We start from the raw sequence: 22,165 nt of genomic DNA, 5'->3' as shown, positions 1-22,165 counted from the left end.
TAAGAGGGATGTATGTGTGAGTGAGAGAGAAAGAATGAATGTGTGTATGTGTGTCTAATATGGAATTATTTATGAAAAATCTTGGACATGGACCTCTCCTTTGGAGAGTTTGGATCACAAAATGTCAGAAGACAAATGTTAAAAACTGTTTCTATATGTAACTGGGAATACAAAAATATATAATAGAACAGGTTTTTTTCCCCCTTCTCTGTTAAGCAAAAGGGCAGGAATGGATAGAACAGTGGACTTAAATCAGGATTCAATAATTTGGAATCCTGCATCAGTTCCTCACTAACTATGTGACCCCAGGTAAGTCACTTAACCCCTATGATAATCAGTTTTCTTATCTTTAGATCAGGAATATAACATATTAACTTATTGGAGAAAATAGTGTGTGGCTGTGATAAAGATCAAACGAAATAATAATTGTAAAGGGTCTAGTACATAGTAAACTCTCTTTCTCTCCCTGACTCTATTTCTGCTTATTTCCTTCCCCTTCCTTTTTATTTTGGTCATTCTTTGGGGGATGCATTGGAAAAGGAAAAGACTAGAAGTAAGAAGACCAGCTGGAATATTACAACAGACCAGGAGAGAGATGAGGACAACAGAAAAAGAAATAATAGTAATACCCTTGGGTTGATATGAGGACCAAATGAGATTCTATATGTAGGCACTTTGTAAATCAGAAGGTGCTTTATAAAATATTAGCTGTTACTATTCTCTGGGCAGACACCTTTATCCCTTTGGATGCCTTGAAACCTCTGGGAGAAATCCAGAAATTTGGCTTGCTTGGAATAATGGTTCTTACTTAATTCCTTTAGAATGATCCTGTGAGGGGGCAGCTGGGTGGCTCAGTGGATTGAGAGCCAGGCCCAGAGACAGGAGGTCCTGGGTTCAAATCTGGCCTCAGATACTTCATAGTTGTGTGACCCTGGGCAAGTCATTTGACCCCTATTGCCTAACTCTTACCACTCTTCTGTCTTAGAACCAACACAGTATTGATTCCAAGATGGAAGGTAAGGGTTTTTTTAAAAAAAAGAATGATCCTGTGAATAACTACTTGCCTATTCAGAAGAAGTAACTATTTCAGGTGAGCATGTGAGCAAATCATGCTGATCTTAGCCTTGTAAATTGGCATATGTCTTTGGAAAGGCAAAAGATTTATTAAAAATAGTGATAAATTGTACTCAAGAATTCTCTGGATATTGATTTTTGGGGTCATTATTAGGTCAGTAGATCAGACTCATAGAATCACTTGGAAATCAGTTAAGACAAATTCAATACAACAAAAAACCAATAAGCACATATTATGGGCAAAGAGTAGAAGCAGCATGAGTCTAGTGGATGAGAAACTGGCTTCAAAGCCAAGAAGGACTAGGTTCTAGTCCTGCCTCTGACATATACTGGCTCTGTGACACTGGGTAGGTTGATAAACCTCTTAGTGCTCTAGGCAACTCTCTAAGACTACAAGTAGCAAAGAAGGTGGCAACTAGCTTTGGAAGAGTGTCCTTATCTGGGAGTTTCCCATGCAAATGAAACTACTGGCCCAGTCTCTATCCTCATTCTATGTTGAAGCAAATATAATAGGTAGAGGGGATGCAAAGATAAAAATGATTTAGTCCTTGCTCTCCCAGAGCTTCTGAAGTGTACAGATCTCATTCAAGATAAATAAGTATCAGGTATTTGGAAGAGGTTAAGAGCACCTAAAACTGGAGAAATCAGGGAAAGTTTTATTGAGCAGCTAGTACTTGAGCTGAGCTTTGAAGGAAGGAAAGAAGTTAGGTAAAGATGAAGGGAAGATATTCTAGGTACACAGATGGTATATGCAAATGCACATAGACAGAGCATTAAGTCCAGGGACTCCATTCATTAGTCTAGGCCACTAGGGAGACCCAGTGGATACTGTGTGGGACTTGGAGTCAGGAAGATGTGAGTTCAAATCTGTTTCAGACACAATAACTGTGATGCCTTGGAGAAGCCACTTAACCTCTGTTTCTTTTAATTTCCTCATCTGAAAAATAGAGATGATACTGGTACCTACCCTCATAGGATTGATGTAAGAATCAAATGATTCAACATATGTAAAGCACTTAGCAAACCTTAAAGCGTTATTTAAAAACTGTTATTATTACTAGCCATCATTTGGTTATTCCATCAGATTCATGGAGGGGAATAGGATGAAAAGAAGATTAGAAAGAGAGGTGGGAGGGGGCAGCTGGGTAGCTCAGTGGACTGAGAGCCAGGCCTATAGATGAGAGGTCCTAGGTCCAAATCTGGCCTCAGACACTTCACAGCTGTGTGACCCTGGACAAGTCACTTGAGTCCCATTGCCTACCCTTATCACTCCTCTGCCTTGGAGCCAAAACACAGTATTGACTTGAAGACAGAAGGTAAGGGTTTAAAAAAAAAGAAAGAGAGGTGGGAGACTAAGTATGGAAGGGCTTAATGGAAGGTTTGTATATTTATACCAGAGGCAACGAGAAGCCACTGGAAGTTTGGGAGCAAGAGAGTGCATGGTCAGACTTGTACCTTGGGAAGACAATCACTTTACCTCTGCCACAGTTTCCTCAACTGTAAAATAGGTATAATAGCAACTACCTCAGTTTCCTCAATATAAAAACCTAACCCTAACCTTTAGCACCTACCTCAGAAAATGGGGATAATAGCAACTTCCTCTGAAGGCTGTGATGAGGATTAAATAATAATTATGAAGTACCTGATACACAGTAAGCTCTGTGTGTGTATGAGTATATCTGTCTCTATTTCTCTGCTTCTTTCTATACATATATGCATATATAATTTACATACACATATACATACACAGCTATGCATTATACATATGTGTATATGTACACATATACATATACACTTATTTCCTTCCCCTTCCTTTATTTTGGTCACTATGTAGGAGATGGATAGGAAAAGGAAAATATTAGACGAAGATAAATTAGGCTTTTATAAAAGGCTAGGACAGAGATGAGAAAGGTAGTAGTTGAATGAACATAGAAAAGAAACTAGAAGTGAACAAGATGGAGTTGACAAGACTTAGAATCTGACTCAACATGGGGAATGATGGAGATACAAGTCATAATAACCAGAGGATACACAAGTGGGAGGTTAGTGACACCACCAGCAGAGATAGGCAAGTATGGAGGAGGGTTGGATTGATGGAGGAAGAGAATGAGTTTTGTTTTGGACATGGTTAAATATGAGATGCCTTTAGGACATCTAGGAGGAGATCCAGTAGGTAATTGACAATGTGTGTGACTGGTGAATAAGAAGGAGATTAGGGGGACATCTCAAAAGAGAAGACCCTTGGGTGCTCTTGAGAGGGGTAGATAAAGAAGAATGAGCTTAGGGAAAATCCCAAGCTAAGAGGAAGAAGATCAGGGGACTGAGATGGCATGGCTAGGCAGGAAGGAGGAAGATGATAAGAGAACAATGCAACCTAAACCAAGAAAAGCAGGAGAGATTATCCAGAAAGAGGAAGTATGGTCAATAGTATGGAATGCTCATCTTATTTTTTATTTTTTTTTGCCAAGTCCATAATAGGAAAAAAAATTAATGAAAGCAAAAATCTTGAAAAAGAGTCAAGGAAGATCAAGGTAAGTGAAGGTAATTTGCATGAGCAAAATCCAAGAGATCATTCTAAACTTGGAGAGAACATTTTATACATTGCAAAGGGTTGAGAAATGAGTGGGTGGTGAGGAAGTGAGGCAATAAGGGTAAACAATCCTCTCTAGGGTTTTTGGCAGTGGAAGAGAGTAAATATAATGCAAAAACTTGAGGAGATGTCAGGAACAATAAAGCTTTGGATCTGGAAGAATGGGATAGATTGGAGCATAGTTTTAGACATTAGAGAAAGATTAGAGATTGAATATGAAAGAGATGTTGTAGGGAGAGGGAGAGAGAGAATTAGCTACAGGGCAAGCTCTTAGAGTAGAAAAAAGCACAAGAAATCTTGGGCACAGGAAGAGGGGTGGACTTTGGCTAAAAGGATCACTACTTCAGGGACAAGAGGAAAGGAGAGATGATGATTTTGAAGAGTTTTGAGTAGGGAAGGAAAAGGATCTCATGGCTAATAGACTTTATCTTCTCAATAAAGCTAACTGGGAGGACATTTGTTGGAGTTGGGGAAATCAGAGTGATCTAAGATAAGGGAAAGTTTGGGACAGCTGGTAAGGAGAATGGGACTGAAAGTCAATCAGAGTAGAATAAAATTTTGCTGTGTATCGGGGAAACATGGTTGAGACTGGAATAATATAAATTTGGAGTAGATCCAGGTGACAAGGTGGTGTGACTTTTTTTCATGGAATTTAGTAGTGTAAAACATCAGAAAAGAAAGGAATTGGTAGTTAGGACTGTAAGGGCATTGATAGTAGGAGTACAATGGGGACAAGAAAGTCAAGAATAGAGGAGAATATATAATTAAACTTTCCCCCTAAAAAGTCAAGAGATGAGAAGAAAGTGAGATCGGAACATATGACAGACTTGGAAAAGAGGTTAGGTGAAAAGATTGAAAAGGCCATGGTGAACATGAAGAATTGGCTTAGGAACAATGAATCATAGGAAGAGAAGGAAAGTTAGAAAGCTTACAATAATGGGGAAGAATCTCTGAGTTCAAATTATGCAGATATCATGTTATGGATGAGATATAATACATAATCATCTCTATGGGTGAACAGGATAGAGTGAAACTAAATAAAGTGTATGGGGACCAATGAACAGGGAGGTCTGGGAGACCTTTGAGGGGGCCTCAATATGTATATTAAGACACTTCATCATCACAGGTTATAGTGAAGAAAAAGACTGTGAGCCAGGTACTAAGGTCCCTCTGAAAGGAGGAAGAATGACATGAAGATGAGTAAGTATTCCAGGAGGCATAACGGGAAGTGTGGGACAGAGCCAGCTCTGCTCTTGCAGGAAGAATATCTGTAATACTAAGCAAACATCTCAGCCGCCCAAAGACTCTTTCCAGTTACATGTCTACTTCTGTCAGGAATTCTTTACCTGGGGTCCACAAGCCTCAGAGAAGTGATCTGTTAATTTGATATCTATATCTATCCATCTATCTATCTATCTATCTATCTATCTATCTATCTACACATATATATCTATATAAAATTGTGTGTGTATATACACACACATATATATATATACATATATATATATGAGTGAATAAATAAAATATAAATAAGTATAAGGCAGCTAGGTGACTCAGTGGATTGAGAGCCAGGCCTAGAGACTGGGAGGTCCTAGGTTCCAAATCTGGCCTCAGACACTTCCTAGCAAGTCACTTAACCCCCATTGCCTACCCTTACCACTCTTCTGCATTGGAACCAATACACAGTATTGATTCTAAGATGGAAAGTAAGGGTTTAAGAATGTGTGTGTGTGTGTGTGTGTGTGTGTGTGTGTGTGTGTGTGTTATACAAGTATCCCTTCCACATTACAACTTTCCCCATCATGGTTTAGATATATAACTTGAATGGGAATTTTTTGGGAGATTTGCAGAAGCTGCAGATGACCCTCAAAGGCTAGCAGATGACACAGAAATAGTTTAGAAACTCAGAAATACATAAAATACATGTATAATATTGTATAATATCAACATATTTTATCTTTTAATACCATAAACATAGACAAATTCTTTTTAAAAGTCAAAATAAGGAAAAATTAAAGTTGCAAAAAGAACCACAAAAACCAGCAGATGACATACAAAAGCAAGAAGTGTTAACATTGACCTACATATATAGCCTATGATCAAATACTTTCTCCAGCTTTCGTAATAAGGAACTGAGAACATTCCAGAAAGAAAAATGAAAAAAAATCAGACATTTTTTCAGATATGAAGGGAATGGTCCAAAAATTTTAGGTAGATTTATCAGATTTCCCAGAATCCAGATTCCACATTTTTCAGTGAGGGGCACTACACCCCTCACTCCAGTGATGTGGAAGGGAAATATTTTTATTTATATATACATATATCTTTATGTGCATGCATGTATATATAAATGACTATATTTCAACAAAATTGGTTTCTTTGTAATCCCATGCATTTAATTTTTATTCTGAGAAGTCCATTAAGCTTCACAAGACTGCCAAAAGAACCCATAACAAAAAAATGTTAAGAACTCTTAGTCTAAGGTATATAGAGTTACAAACTTGAAAATATTTAGATAATTAGTAATTTGTGGCTATTTTTTAACAACTAAGTAACACTATCCATGAATACCACAAGTAGGTTCTCCTCTTTTTCCCTCCCTGCCCCAACAACAACAAAATCAGGGATTTGCCTCTGCTAACTTAGGTTGTGGGGAACTGGCAGCCAGCAGCAGCCATTCATGTCAAACGTAGAACAAAGAAAGTTATTTCCCTTGGGTATCCACCCAGAAACAAGGCCACATTACTCCTGGCTACTATATCCCAGGCAGTACTCACTCTATGCACACTGTTTCCCTAGGGCAGGTGGTCTCACTCCTGGGAAAGCACCTTCCCTCTCTCTTCCCATGTATTCCTGCTCACTCTGGTGATGAATAGAATCCACTCCTCTCCCATGGAAGCTCAGTCACAGAACAAGCATTTCCTCCTCCTCCTCCTCCTCACCCACCTAGGTGGTAGCCCAAAGCCAAGAAATCAAGGGAGTGGTGGGGGTGAGGTGTGGAGACTCTTTCCCATCTACAGTTTTTTGGCTTCAAAGGGACCTGCCATACAAAACTCCCTTCTGAGCCAGGCTGCTGGGGTTGATCCTGGCTAATGAGCTATCTCCTCTGCCCTGGGGTGGCCCTGTGAGAGGCCAGCCTGATTCTCCCTTTCATTCCACACAAAAGAGTAACAGGGTACACAGCATTCAGCACACGGCTCTTCTTCACAGATCAAAAGGGAAAGTGCCAAGGGGTCTGGGAAGGTATTGCTCTAGAGAGAGTACAAAACAATGGGCGAATTTAGTAGAAAAGGAACAGACATCCAGAAAACACTCTCTTATGATTTGCCCAGTTGCATCGAGAGGAATCTCAGAGCTGGGTGGATCTGAAGTCCAGGCATCTATCCCCCCACTTTCCCCCTTCCAGAATTGAAGGGCAGATCTAGCCCTCCATTAATTAGCCATGGCAGATGGCTATCTCCTTTACTTATTAAAGAGCTCCAGGCATAGAGATCTCCTGCCTCTCCCTATCCTAGCTTGTCCCAGAGTTTAACACTTGATCTTTCAGCAAACTACTCCTTATGTTAAATTCTAGCCCTTCTGGCTACTGTACAGGTGGCTGGATCACATTAAGACCAATCTGTGATTCTTACTTCACAGGATTTGAAGCTGGAAGGGACCGCAGAAGTTATCTAGACAATTTAGCTCAAATTACAGAGATGGAAACTGAGGCCCCAAGGAGGGGTAGCCAGTAGGCAGAAGTCTCACTGCAGTCAAATAACATAGGCAGGATTCAAGATCAGGTCTCTTGACCCCGCAGATCAGTGAGTGTTCTTCTTATTACATTGTGCTTGCATATTTATTAAGAATATTAATGTAATATTAATACTAAGGACATTAATTATTAAGGATATTAACAATAATAGCATGAAGTATGCAGACGATAAACATGCCTGTGTTTCAACAAGGGTCTTCTGGAAGCATATTGCTTTATCCCAAAGAATATCCCAAAGTGACTTTGAGAGAGGGAATTTCATGCACCATGGAAGGCAGGAAGAATACCAATTTGGGCTACAGGAAGGCTCTGTAGTGGTCTTCCAATCATATTGGGTTGACAGCCACATAATAATAACAATAGTTAGCATTTATAGAGCACTTTCAGACTTATAAAGCACTTTTGGAAATATCTCATTTGATTCTTATCATTCTTATCCCACTTTACAGATGAGGAAATTGAGGTTGAGAGAGGCTAAGTGATTTGTCCAAGGTCACATAGTTAGTAGGTGCCTGAGGCTAGCGTTGAGCTCAGGGTTTTCAGACTCTGGGACCAATATGCTATCCATTAAACCACTTAGATAGTTCCGTTAGGAAGTCTCCCAAGTACCTCTATTTCTCTTTTCTCCCTCCCCTATCACTGTTCACCAGGAAGCATCAAGAATGCTTGGTTAGAAATGTGGCTGGAGGCTGCTGATGCTGTGCCACCGATACTGTGGGATCTTGTTGGAGATCTGCCTAGAATGGGAGCATGAAGTTATTTCTAAGCTGTATTCAAAGGCCTAGAAAAGGGGAAGAAATAGAAGAGAAAGGAGAAAAGAAAGACAGCAGTGGAAATGAGGGCAAGCAAGAGAGAGTAGACCTGAGGGCTGGATAATGGAACATCATCTTTCAACCAAGGAAGTAGAAGACACTTCATAGATTATACATTTTTATGAGATAGCTTCAGTACAGATGTAGGTAGCCTTAGAACCCTGTTGGCTGACTAAGGATCATCCAATCTAGCCTAACCCTCTCGTTTTACAGAGGGGGAAACAGAGTTCCCATGAGTTTAAGTAAGGACAAAAGTCACATAGTTTGTGGCGAATCAAAGACTGGATTTTCCTAGTTATTAAAACACATTTCATGCCTCACATATGTAAAAAAAATCTTGTTCTTCCCAATTACAAACACTTGAGCTCTGGAAACTGCTTGTGCTACAACAGGGTGTGGCAGTTTGGGAGGTAATTGGTATGGGTCATTTCAGAGATGACAGATGGCAGTACCTGTGACTTTAGTTATTGGAAACTCTGTCTAGGGGCCTTGTATTATGCTGGGAGTGAGGAATGGCAGGACATTAAGGGTGACTGGACGATGGAGGTAAGGGAATCAAAGTGGGGATACTCTATAATAGAACTGGCTCCCTATAAAGACCAGACTGTGAAGAGAAGAAAGTGAGGCCAGAGAAGAGTTAATAGACTTGGAGAACAGGGACAGTAAAGGTACTGACAAGGACATGGTGAAAATAAAAAATTGTTTTAGGAAGAATAAGGTGGAGGAAAGAACTAATCTACTTCAGTTCCAGGTGTGGGAGATAAATATGTGTGCACCTTGAACTTTGAGAATGAAGGTGAAGACAAAATTAAGTGATTAAAAGGAATTAAATTAAATCTACCTTAAAGATACAGACCTCAATATTCTGATGGCTGAAAATATTTGTTTTGTTATTTTTCTTTTTTTAAACCCATACATTCTCTTTTAGAATCAATACTATGCATTGGTTCTAAGACAGAAGAGTGGTAAGGGCTAGGCAATGGGGGTTAAGTGACTTGCTCAGGGTAACAAAGAAGTGTCTGAGGCCAGATTTGAACCCAGGTCCTTCCTACTCCAGGCTTGGCTCTCTACTGAGTGACCTAACTTCCCCTAAAAATACTTTTAAAAAGGATTTAGGGGTGAGCTAAGGGATGGCCAGGGCATGGCTATTAAAGGTAACTAGGATACTGGGGGAATGTACCTAAGCTTTGAGGTTCATGTCAAGGAATCTCCTCATTAAAGACAGAACCAGGACCTACTTTCAATTTACTTAAACAAGAAAGTGCCTACCAGGTACAGGGCATGACCAGTGTAAGCCTTCTATCATTGGCTCCCAGGAGTAGAGTCATAGTCTCACCTGTATTGATTGGCTTCAACAAGGTCTTATTTGGAAGCAAGAGAATGTAGACCAGTATGAACAGCTTTGTCATCCCAAATGTCACTAAGCACCATTACCCAGGTAATTCCCATGATCATCATAAACCGAGGGAGAATTGAGGAGAGAAGTGGCTTTTGTGGAGCCATGGTTTCTCCACTCTCCCCCCAGCAGTCAGCATTGTTCCTGGGTGTCTTCTCCTACCTTTTTTAGCTCATCCTTCTCCTGGCTGTGGATGTCTTCAAGGATCTTCCTCTCCGAGTGGGCTTTCTGTAACTTTGTCCGGAGGTTCTCAATCTCCTCCTGGAGGCTCAGCCGTTGGCTGTCATCCCCACCCTGGTTCTGCTGGTATCTCACCAGCTCCTTCTTTAGCTTCTCCACCTCCATGTTGTGGGCAGAGGTCACTGTGGAGAGCTGCTCTGTCAGACTCCTGAATTCTTTGTTCTGTGGAGAACAACAGCTCCCTTTCCTCAGTCCCTCCCCAACAAATGGGGAAGGGAGAGAGAAGGAGGGAGAAAGAAAGGGGTTACTTTGGCCAGGCATGAGCATGAAGGCTAAGAGAGGAGAAATATCTCAGGGCAGAATAACACTTCAAGGTTATGACATGCTTGGGAGATTTCTCAGGGTTTCACTAATAAAACTCTGCCCTGGAATCTGAGAAAAAAACACAAAGGAAACAAACAAATCAATATCAGAATCTCTAAAGCAGTCAGAGATGTTTATGAGATGCCCCCTGAACTGGAAGCTGGCTGAGAGCTGCTGTTTTGGGATGGCAGTTAGCTGAGTCAAAAGTCAAGCTACATCATGCTGAGGAGATTTCCAGAAAAACAAGAGGCAACACTGGACTACCTCACTCTATAGCCTCTTGCTGTTCAAGTTGTTCTGCTCTTTCCCAAAGGGCCCCCCTCCTACCCTGGGAATCAGTCGCCACAATGGGCTGCAACCTAATCGCTGACTCCCAGACAAAGGACCCTTTTCAGGCATCTCCCCTTCCCCCATCCCCATCCCATTACAACCACAGGACCCTTCCAACAGGCTCTGGTACTCATTCCTACTACCTGCTGGCAATTCCTCCTTCTCTGAAGCCCTCTCTGGTTCTAGTACTCTATCTCTTTACTAAAGGGGTTCAAGATGCCACAGATCACCAATCCATCATCCAGTTCATCAAACGAGAATAGCTTTTAGGCACCTACCATGTTCTTGGCATGTTGCTAAGTGCTGAGGTGAGGAGAAAGATACAGAAGTAACATAAGGCAAAAGCCCTGTCCTGAGGTAGCTTAGAGTCTAGTTATAGGGATGACACACACACATACTTTCTCTCTCTCTCTCTCTCTCTCTCTCTCTCTCTCTCTCTCTCTCTCTCTCTCTCTCACACACACACACACACACACACACACACACACACACACACACACACACCCCACTGAGAGAATAAGGAGATTGTATTGAATTGTGGTTAAGTCATGAAGAGCAGACTTTAAAATAGTGGTCAGGGTCTGCTCAATAGAGGTGGGGCATAGTGAAGGGAAGGGAGGAGGAAGAACATACCAATCAGTCAACACATTGGCTGAGAAGTTTCACTTTTCCAGACTCAAAGAATAAATGGAAAAAATGTGCTATTTTGGCTGAGAAGCTTATGCTTTGCTTTTCAATATTAGGAATACACTAATCCACGTGGGAAATTAAGATGATCAATATGGTCATGTTCTTAATATATAAGACTAGCCCACAGATCACCTGAGAGCAAATTCAGGGGAGATCCCAAATGAGAAAACCCAACCAGACAGCCAGCCCTATTCTATGTGAAAGGGGGAAGAAGTCAGGAATGGTTCGGTGCTGGCAACTAGTGATAACACCATGGCACATATCCAAAAGCCCAGTTCCCTGATAAAGCCGTGACAAATTAAGCTTTAAAATTCATTTTTTTTCTAGTTTGGCCAGGATACAAAAATCTCTAACACAATGATAACCTCTAGGCCACAAACAAGTATTCCAACATGTCCTGTCTGGTCTGAATGACAGCCTTGCTCTCAGGAATACTAAATAAGAATCATAAAAAAATCCCATTATGTTGGGATTTACTTTACAAAGTAAATGTGACTTGTTCCAATCTTAACTGTGGCCATTTCTTTCTTTTCTTTTCTTTTTTAAACTCTTACCTTCTGTCTTGGGATTGATATAAGTATCAGTTCTAAGGCAGCACAAAGGGCTAGGCAACTGGGATTAAGTGACTTGCCCAGGGTCACACAGTTAAGAAGTATCTGAGGCCATATTTGAATCCAAGACCAACACCCCTCCCCACAATTACAGGTTAGGCTTTCTATCCTCTAAGCCACCTAGATGTCCCTAAATGAGACAATTTCTGCAGGAGGCTTTTGGAAAAGAAGTTCAAATGATGACTGAAGTGGAACAGTAGAAAAAGTCAAAGTGAATGTCAGGTAGTGAATAATTAGGGCAAGGTGAGAAAAATGGGGATCAGGGTTGGACACAGAGAATAGGGACAGGAAAGATGGTTCAGTGTTCAGTGTAAGCATTTATACTTCAGAAATCAGCAAAGGTTACAAATTAGGGCTTGACTTATTGTGGATTGTCTAGACTTAAGAGGAGGGGTGGCTAGGTGACACTGAAGTCAGGAAGACTCATCTTTTTGAGTTCAAATCTAGCCTTAGACACGTCCTAGCTGTGTGACCCTGAGCAAGTCACTTATCTCTGTTTGCTTCAGTCTCCACATCTATAAAATGAGCTGGAGAAAGAAATGGTAAATCACTCCAATATCTGCTTTTACTGTTGTCACACCTTCTAGAATTTAAATAATGCTTGTGCCAGGCATTGTATGAAACACATCACAATTATTATCTCATTTGATCCTCAGAACCACCCTGGGAAGTAGGTTGCAATCATCACCCTCCATTTTACAGATGAGAAAATTGAGGCAAACAGAGGTTAAGTGACTTTTCAAGGATCACCCAGCTATTTAGTGTCTGGGGCTCAGTTTGGACTTGTCCTCCAGATTTCAGGATCAACACCCTATCCACTGTACGAATCACTGACCTGCTAAATATACTTGACATAGCCTCTGTTTGAGAGCCTCCAGAGAAGAGAAACCCACTAACGATATCTGACATCTTTACAGAGCTTTGAGTTGCAAAAGCACTTTGAATACATGATTTCAAGCAGCTCTCAGATTGTTCTTCTCTATTAGGGAATTTTTTCCCTTACATCAAACTAAATTTGTCTCTCCGAAAATTCCCCTTATTGTTTCTGGTTCCACCCTCTGAACAAATCTAATCACTATCCCACATGACAGGCAGCTTCTCAAGTCCTTTTAGATAGTTTTCACATGCCCTGAGCCTTTTCTTCTCCATGCTAAACATCCCTGACTCCTTTAGCTGATCCTCAGGTGAACAGTGTGGGTAAAAAGGAGAGGCTGAACAAGGAAGTCTCCCAGGCATTGGGATGATCCCAGAGAAGGTGGACATGCACATTCTAACCATGTAAAGAAACTCCTAGAATTATAGACCTAGGGCTAGAGGGAAAGCTCAGAGGCTATCTGATCCAGTCCTCTCTGTTTTTTTGTTTTGTTTTGGTTTTGGTTTTTACAAATAAGAAAAATGATCCCCAGGGAATTTAAATTACTTGCCCAAGGTCACACAAGTAACTAGCACATGAGGCAAGATTTGAACCCAGGCCAATTGGATGCAAGTGTTTGAGAGTTTGAGGATCAGACTTTCTGGAGGCAGAAAGGGATTTTGTGATTTTTTTTGAGAAAGGAAAGGATCACTCATAGCATGTTCCTGTAGCTAGATGCATTTAGACAATTCATATTTGATTGTCTATCTAGAAGCCCCAAAGTGAAGTTTGGCCAAATTCAAAGCCCAGAAAGGACTGTGTAAGACTCTGTGGGAGAATTCAGAAGCATTGCTCAGCTGGTAACCTTGAATTCAGTTCTGATCAAGGGGAACTACGATAGTTTTATGGGCTTTCTTTATCTATTTGTGGCCTCCAGTGAGTGTTTTGAATGTTTTATGTATTTTTTTGTAGGGCAAAATAAAAGAAATCCTTTACTCATATATGTTTATTACCTTGAATACTATACAGGAACTAGGGGCATCTTTTCCCCCATATTTATGGAAATCTAGACAAAAGTTCTTTCTATTTGGAAATTTCTTTTCATAATAATTTTAGATGTGGACAAAAAGAGCCAAAAGAAAATAAACCTTTAAGCCTGAGATTGAAATAGCGTTGTGTAAACACAGAGTCTCCAGGGCACCTTCGTCACAGGTTACAAATGGACTAGAAGTGACTGGATCTTTGAAATGCCTGACTTTGAATGCCTTCTGGCTTATCAATAGTCCTCCTGAAGTGTGCTGTCCAGAGTTGATGGCCTGGTGAGGTCAGAACACAGGTGGCTAATGTCTGCTTATTCTAGGAAATATGCCTCACAGTACAGCCCTCTTAAATGCTGCTTGGTTCCATCCTTACCTTCCACTGACCTCCTAGGATGCAAAGAACCAACTGAGAAGAAAACTATGTGACCTTGGCAGTGGTATTCATGAGCTTTCCTCGTTAGTCTGGCACTCAGACAGGGAGTCTCTGGCACCTCTTCAGGGTGAGGAACTCAGTGGCTCTGATGGGAGTCTATGGTTATTTGAGGGGCCTTCTCCACAGCTATTATGACTCATGACTGAGGAGTCTGATGTTCCCTGGGCTGGAAACAACTGGTCAGAGGCATTGAGATGCTTATCATTAGTGGCAAAGAGGGCAGCTAGGTGATACAGTGGATAGAGAGCAGGATCCAGAGTCAGGAGGTCCTCAGTTCAAATCTTGCCTCAGACTCTAGCTGTGTGACCCTGGGCAAATCACTTAACCCTGTTTGCCTCAGTTTCCTCACCTATAAAGTGAGCTGGAGAAGGAAATGACAAACCACACTAGCATTTTTGTCAAGAAAATTCTAAATTGGGTCATGAAAAGTTGGACACAACTGACATGACTGAATGACAACAAATTGGTAAAAAGCAGGGTCAAAACGAAGGAATTATACTAACCCAGAGCTTGCTCTCTTAGGCTCTTAAAATAAATAACATTCATCCAGAAGAAAGTATATGATTATACATATCTTATATGTTAAACTATAAACTACATATTATGTATAATATATAATTATATGATATAAACTATAAACTCTATGAGGGTAGAGTTTTTTGTTTTTGCCTCTGAATTCCCAAGACTGAGAAAAGAGTCTGGAACATATATTGTAGGCACTTCTTAATAAATGTTCAAGTGACTTATATACATGAAACAAAGGCAGAAATGCCCCTTTGTTAAGGTGTACTTTAGCAGAGAGCTCTGACTTAAAACTGAGACTTCTATTCTAATCCCAATTCTACCAAAGACTTGTGTGATCTTGTGCCTTTGTTTCATGTATATAAAATATAATACAAGCTTCTGGCATCTCTGTTTTCTCTTCCATAAAAGCAGGGACAATAATACTATTTCTGCCCTATTTCCTCTCAGAGATAGTGAGGCTCATAAGACAGTGTAAACATATACAACACTTTAAGGTGTTAACGTTAAATAATAAACTCTATGGAAACTAAGAACCAGGAGTTTTTAATTTAACGTTAACAAAGGTTTACAAAGCATTGTATACACATGGGCTCATTTGAACCTCACAGCTAGCCAATGAGGGAGATGTTATTAAAAGAGATAAAAATATTTTTGACAAACCACTCTGCAGACAGAAAGGATTACTCTCAAATAGGTAGTCAACAGGTGATTCTGAATATTTACATTATGTAAAGACCTGGGGATAAATAAACTAGAAATGTGGGGAGAAGAAGAGAGTCTTGTGAATTTCCCACATAAAATTTAGATTGGAGAAAGTGATTACTCCTTTAAAAACCACCTCCGAAATTCAAGTGTTTCCATAAGATACACCTTGTCTTTACCCTTTCTACTGTTGTATATAGTTTATGGGAAGTATTCTCAGTTCTAGGATATCTGAGCCCAGTCTTAGGTGGCATTTCCTCAGTTCCTTCTGGAGATTTTATATTGACTCTGAAACCTTTAATTTGAGGCTCCATCCACCCCAACTCACATTCATTGCCTTTCCCATGAGAACTCCCTCTCCCTATCTTGCCCACTATGAAGAACATATAGAAATTCCTTATCGCTGCTACTCCTAAGAGCATTTTTTAAAGCTCACAAAACAATATACATGTATTTCCTCATTTGATCCTTACCACAAACCTGTGAACTAGATGCTATTATTTTTATTTTATCCAGCAACTGAGGCTGGAGGAGGTTAAGTGACTTATCCAGGGTCTCACAACTAATAAGTACCTGAAAGTGAATTTGAACTCAGGTCTCCTGATTCCAAGTCCAGTGCTCTATGTACTACCTAGTTGGCTAATAGATTGGAGATTCCTGTCTGCCTTCACTGTTTCACTGTTAGCCATCAATCAACTAAGATAACTAAGTATAAAGCATTATGTTAAATATTGGGGATTCTTTTTTTTTAACCTTTATCTTCCATCTTGGAATTAATACTGTGTATTGGTTCCAAGACAGAAGAGTGGTAAGGGCTAGGCAATGTGAGTCAAGTGACTTGCCCAGGGTCACACAGCTAGGAAGTGTCTGAGGCCAGATTGGAACCCAGGACCTCCCATCTCCAGGCCTGGCTCTCTAACTACTAAGTCACTTAGCTGCCCCTATTTAACCTACTTTTTAATCCAATCACATTGACCACCTTGTTCATCAATAAGAATTTTCTATGGTTTTCTTCTTCTGGCTGCTCTCCCTCCTCATCTCTGCCTCTTGGCTTTCCTGACTTCTTTCAAGTTCCAGCTAAAATCTACCTTCTACAGGAATCCTTTCCCAACCCCTCTTCATTCAAATGCCTTCCCTTTTTTATTTCCTCTCTATTCAGGATAGAGCTTGTTCATATATATTTGTTTTCTTGTCTCCCTCATTAGATGGTCAGATTCTTGAGGAGAGGAACTGTCTCTTGGTTCTTTTTGTAACCCAAGTGCTTCATCCAGTGCCTGCCCCATAATTAACCCTAATAAGTGTTTCACTGACTTCTGGGGGTCCCAGAAAGAATTGTTGTATTCAAATGTTTGCACTCATCACCTTATTCTTTCTGATGAAAAGAAATACCTCAACTTCTATGTGGATGCAAAATGAGTTTCCACTTGGGATTACAGAAAGAAAAGTATTGCATTCAGTATCAAAAGGTTGACATCTGCCTGCGTGAAGATGGGATTAACTCTTCCCTGCCTATTTTTAGATTTAATTACCAAAAGCATATATATTCCACTTATCCTTAAGTAGGGGGAGGTCTGTGACCCACATATGTGAAAGTGAAAGTGGGTGACAAATCAGAATTGACTGACTCTCTCCTGGGCAGTCCTAAGCAAAGCTTTTTCTGTAATTGGTCCATGTAAAATGGAAGGAAGGCACAGGAAGTGACGAAAAGAAATGGTCTTTAAAGTAGGAAGAACTTCCTGTGAGTAGGTCTTTTTGCCTTCAACTTGACCCTGGAGAAGCTCCCACTGAGGACTATTTTCTATTAGGACTACCACGTGGGTGAGTGAAAAAGGCTGACTTCCTTTCCCTGACTTGTTCTGGAGGTACTAGCCTCCGGAGAGGCCCCTTGTCTTGGAGGAGGCCTTGTGGCTAAAATCCTTGTTTAATTTACTTCTGGGCCCCCTTTGCTGGGGCCTCTAAAGCTCTGCCTGGTTCAGATCAGGCTGGAGTAAATATCTACTCTCTCTGATTTTCTTACTTTCACTCTTTTTCCTTTTGTAAATAAACTACCATAAAAGATCATTTGGAACTGAGTAATGATTCTTGGTGAACATACTCTTATAAATTTAGTCCAACCTTTTTTGTTTTTACCCCTAACATTTCTGGCCCTTATACCTGCAAAGTGGATTTTAATCAAGACAGACTAACCTCTCTCTAGCCATGATTCTGGTTATGCTACTACAATATTGCCGGTGTCAAATAGACCGTGTTCATCACTTGTGTTAACCTGCCAGTCATACCACTGTAAAAGGACAAAGTCCCGAGCTAAATGTTGGCTTTGTACAAAGCTGAGGAAGTCCTAGGTCTTAGCTGCCTCCTCATCAAAGGTCCAGAAGCAAGAGGTATTCTTTTGACATATGGAGAGCCTTGATAATTGGGCTTCTGGAGCCTTGCAGGGAGCCTACAGTATGAATACTTAAAGAGCTGCATGGAAAAAGGCTTGGACAAGCAAGTGCTTTGTCACCAATCTCCTTCTCTCCTTCGAGTTGCTATCTCTGGGCATGTGATGCTTTCCAGATGTGTGCCAGGCAGGAAGCTTGAAGCAAAACACTTTTTTTTTTTTTTTTTTTTTTTTACAAATTAAAGTCTTTAAAAATAGGGCTTTTAAAAAGTGGCTCTCTTTGGTTTTTTAAGCACATGGATTGAAAATGCCTGGTTTATTTTTAACCTCTCAAAGACAATTTGAGAACCAGAAGGACACAAGCAATACAAAATGAGGAAATGTAGACACAGTTAGTTGGCATTTAAAGGCCAGACCTGTAGAGCCCTCAGTATCCATGGTCACTGGTAGATTGAAGCAATGGAGCCCAAATGGTGCCTCAAATTCACTTTACTGGCAGGTGAATAGCCAACATCTGAATCACTCAGCTAGCTTTGCTAGTCAACTTGTTACATGGCTCCAGGAGAGCCTTATCATTCACACTTGGGCCTCTCTATTGGATTGGGGGTCTCAGAGAACTTTACTCTGTAAAACTTCTTCCTTCTTTTCCTTTCCAGACTAGGGTATCTCCTCCCCTCTTACTATAGTTCCCCACTAACTCCATTGTAGCCTCCTCCCTTCTTTCTCCACTATGCAAGGAGCCATTAAAAGGGACTGGTTAGAATGTACAATTTGTAAATAGGCCCAGAGAGATGACAAGGTCTCAACCATAGCACTTTGGTGCCACTTGGGCATCTATGAGATATCAGGGCAGTTTGTCTACACAAGAATTGGAATATCAATTCCCTTGAGCCAGCTGGGTATTAGAAAGGTCAATAAATACCTATAATTGGAGAAGGTTAGTTGTGATCTTCATGAATGTTCCTCGATTCCAATTCTCTACCCTTTAAGCGTAACTTTCCTTTGTTTATTACTCTTTCTCTCTGTCCTTTTCCTCTTCTTTGGAATATCCTAAAGTCTCTCAAAAGCTCTGGAAGGAATACAATGTTGTTGCTACCTTTGTCTTCAATTACTTGTTACATAAACAAATCAAGTTTAAGTCTAACTCTCAGCTTTGTGACAATTATATAGAAAAAGACACAAAAATTCATTTTAATGATGAAAAACCCCAAATCACCCTCAGTTTATATTCTTCCATTAGGCTAGTTTGATTACAATTTAATTCAGCAAACACGTACTGATGCTTGTTATAAACAAGACACTGAGCTAGATGTGTATAATTTTTTTCAATGAGAGAAAGAGATTTCTTACTGATGCTAATGACCTGCATTTAGATTGTAAACTCCAAGAAAGAAAGGACTTTTCCTGGGTAATTGTTTTTGCACTATGCCTAACAGAATCACAGTCATTTAGTCATACCGTGTAAAGAGGAAGACTGGGATTCATGCTATAGTAGGACAAAAGAAAGCATAAGAACACACACACACAGCATGAATAGTGTCTCCTTGAGTAGATTGTAAGCTACATGAGAGCAAAGACTGGGTCATCTGTTTCTTTGTAATTATCTCAGGACCTTCCACATTTAAGCTTATTAGACTGGTTGTTTGAAGAAGGATAAATGAAAGGCTTTAAGAGAAGATCTGAGATAAAATTTTTAGATTCTTAGATTTGTTTTCTTCTTGAAGTTACCCAGTACACTGAGGTTAATAATTTTTCCTTTCTTTTCCATCACCTAGAGCACAATGTCTGACCTGCAGTCAATCAGTCAGGAAACAAGCATTTACTATACACCTACTGTGTTGCCAAGAATTGTGTTAAGAACCAAGAGTATAAAAATCAAAGGTCACGTACACAATGGAGCCCAGAGTTCCCCCAAATTTACTTTGCTGGCAGAGTGAATAGCTTACATCTGTATCCCCCAGCTAGCTTTGCTAGTCAACTGCCCTCAACATACCCTACTGGTTTCTATATAAAAAGGAGCAAATCTTAAATGTTCACCCTTTCCCACATAGCTTTTATTGAAGAGCCATTCTTCTTCCATACCCTTCAATATATCCATTGCCCTAGAGCAGGGGTTGGCAACATATGGCTCTCGAGCCATATCTGGCTCTTTTGAGGGCCAGATTTGGCTCTTTCTACAGGAGCCATAAAGACCATTTTTTTTTCAGGCACTGTTACAGGAGCGGCACTGTGAGCACTGCACGGCTCTCCCGAAATTACATTTTAAAAAATGTAGCATTTATGGCTCTCACGGCCAAAAAGGTTACCCACCCCTGCCCTAGAGGGTCTGCTGAAGATGTTCAGGGCAAGACTGACCTGATCATCGATCTTCCTCTGTAGCTGAACCACCTTGTTCTCCATGCCCACATTGAGTCGCTTCAGGTGCTCAGCAGAGCGGGCTTCAATCTTGAGAGCTTTCAACTCCTGCCTGGCCTTCAAGCGCCTGAAAGCACACTGGATGATGATGGCAGCACTCCGAAACTGAAGAAATCTCCTCCTGGCCATCCAACCCCGGGCATATTTCTGGATCCTGGTGGCCTTGTGTTCCAAAAGGATCTGGAGAGGAACAAACAAATCATCAGATCTGGAGCTGCCTCTACTTCCCTTTACCCTTGCTGGGATTTCAAAATAAAAAAGAGACAGTGGATGAGAAAGGAGTCAAGTTTCTGAGATTAAAGAGATTTCAGGGTATGGATCTCAGCTAGTTTGGAGAAGATCTTTAAAGTGTGAGAGTTTCTTTGCTAAATCACTCCCCATTTTCATTCTTCTCTCTGTGATTTTAAGAGTTTAGTAGCTGCCTGACCCATAAACAAGTTTCAACAATATAGTTAAGAAAGCTGCAAGAAGTCAAGTCTTTTATTTTCTTAAAAAATAAAAACCCTAAAGAATCACAAAATGATTTCTTGACATCTCCTAAGAGATCACTTAACCCAGTGCCCTCATTTATATATTAGAAAAATGAAGGCATAAAAGGTGAAAAATTACCCAATTGGTGGCAGAAAGGAAAGTTGAATCCAGGTCTCTTGTTTCCTGTAATTATCCTTCCACCATTACAGTGCACTGGTTCCCCCACCTGGAGACTACCTAAGAAATCCCTTAAACCAGTGATGGGCAAACTTTTTAAAGAGGGAACCAAAGGAAAGGAAATGCTCATCTTTCAGTCTGTTTCTAAGGCAACTCTTTGGAAGTTTCATTGTATTGTATCCTACTCATTGTATTTGTCAGATTAGGAGTAATGTCCCATGCTGGATAGAACATTTCAGGGGGCTCCATCTGGCCTGGGGACCGTAGTTTGCCCATTACTGTCTTAAACCTTTCCTTCATCCCTGATAAAATAAAACAGCACCACATTGTCACCTGAATATTCTGAATCCATCTTTGCTATCTATCTATCTATCTATATTATTTATTTATTTATTTATTTATTAAACATTTATTAATATACATTTTTAACATGGTTACCTGATTCATGCTCCTCTTATCTCCTTCACCCCCCACCCCGCACTCCCCCCACCCATGGCCGATGCGCATTTCCACTAGTTTTGTCATGTGGCCTTGATCAAGACCAATTTCCAAATTGTTGGTAGTTGCATTGGTGTGGTAGTTTCGAGTCCACACCCTCAATCACGTCCACCCTGACCCATGCGTTCAAGCAGTTGTTTTTCTTATATGTTTCCTCTCCTGCAGTCCTTCCTCTGAATGTGGGTAGCTCTTTACCATAAATCCCTCAGAATTATCCTGGGTCATTGTATTGCTGCTGGTACAGAGGTCCATTACATTCAATTTTACCACAGTATATCAGTCTCTGTGTACAATGTTCTTCTGGCTCTGCTCCTTTCGCTCTGCATCAGTTCCCGGAGGTCTCTCCAGTTCGCCTGGAACTCCTCCAGTTTATTATTCCTTTTAGCACAATAGTATTCCATCACCCGCATATACCACAGTTTGTTCAGCCATTCCCCAATTGAAGGACATACCCTCCTTTTCCAATTTGTTGCCACCACAAAAAGCGCAGCTATAAATATTTTCGTACAAGTCTGTTTATCTATGATCTCTTTGGGGTACAAACCCAGCAATGGTATGACTGGATCAAAGGGCAGGCATTCTTTTATAGCCCTTTGAGCGTGATTCCAAATTGCCAGCCAGAATGGCTGGATCAGTTCACAACTCCACCAGCAATGCATTAATGTCCCAATTTTGCCACATCCCCTCCAACATTCATTACTCTCCCCTTCTTTCATTTTAGCCAATCTGCTAGGTGTGAGGTGATACCTCAGAGTTGTTTTGATTTGCATTTCTCTAATTATTAGAGATTTGGAACACTTTCTCATGTGCTTATTGATACTTTTGATTTCTTTACCTCAAAATTGCCTATTCATGTCTCTTGCCCATTTAT

General features: G+C 40.5%; 1 protein-coding gene across 1 annotated transcript in view; it reads right to left on the bottom strand.

Annotated features, from left to right (window-relative positions):
• MYO5B (myosin VB) overlaps positions 1–22,165 on the bottom strand; it is a 582,592-nt gene that overhangs the window by 97,800 nt on the left and 462,627 nt on the right. The window contains exons 19-20 of the mRNA XM_044681604.1: positions 20,089–20,328; positions 9,789–10,028 (exon numbers count right to left, since the gene is read on the bottom strand). Of these exons, the coding sequence (XP_044537539.1) occupies positions 9,789–10,028; positions 20,089–20,328 (480 nt within the window). The remainder of the gene's footprint in view (positions 1–9,788; positions 10,029–20,088; positions 20,329–22,165) is intronic.

Source organism: Gracilinanus agilis, chromosome 1 (genome assembly GCF_016433145.1).
Source record: "Gracilinanus agilis isolate LMUSP501 chromosome 1, AgileGrace, whole genome shotgun sequence".
Classification (NCBI taxonomy): Eukaryota; Metazoa; Chordata; class Mammalia; order Didelphimorphia; family Didelphidae; genus Gracilinanus; species Gracilinanus agilis.
The sequence above is the reverse complement of the archived record's forward strand: the minus strand, read 5'-3'. Positions and strand labels throughout refer to the sequence as shown.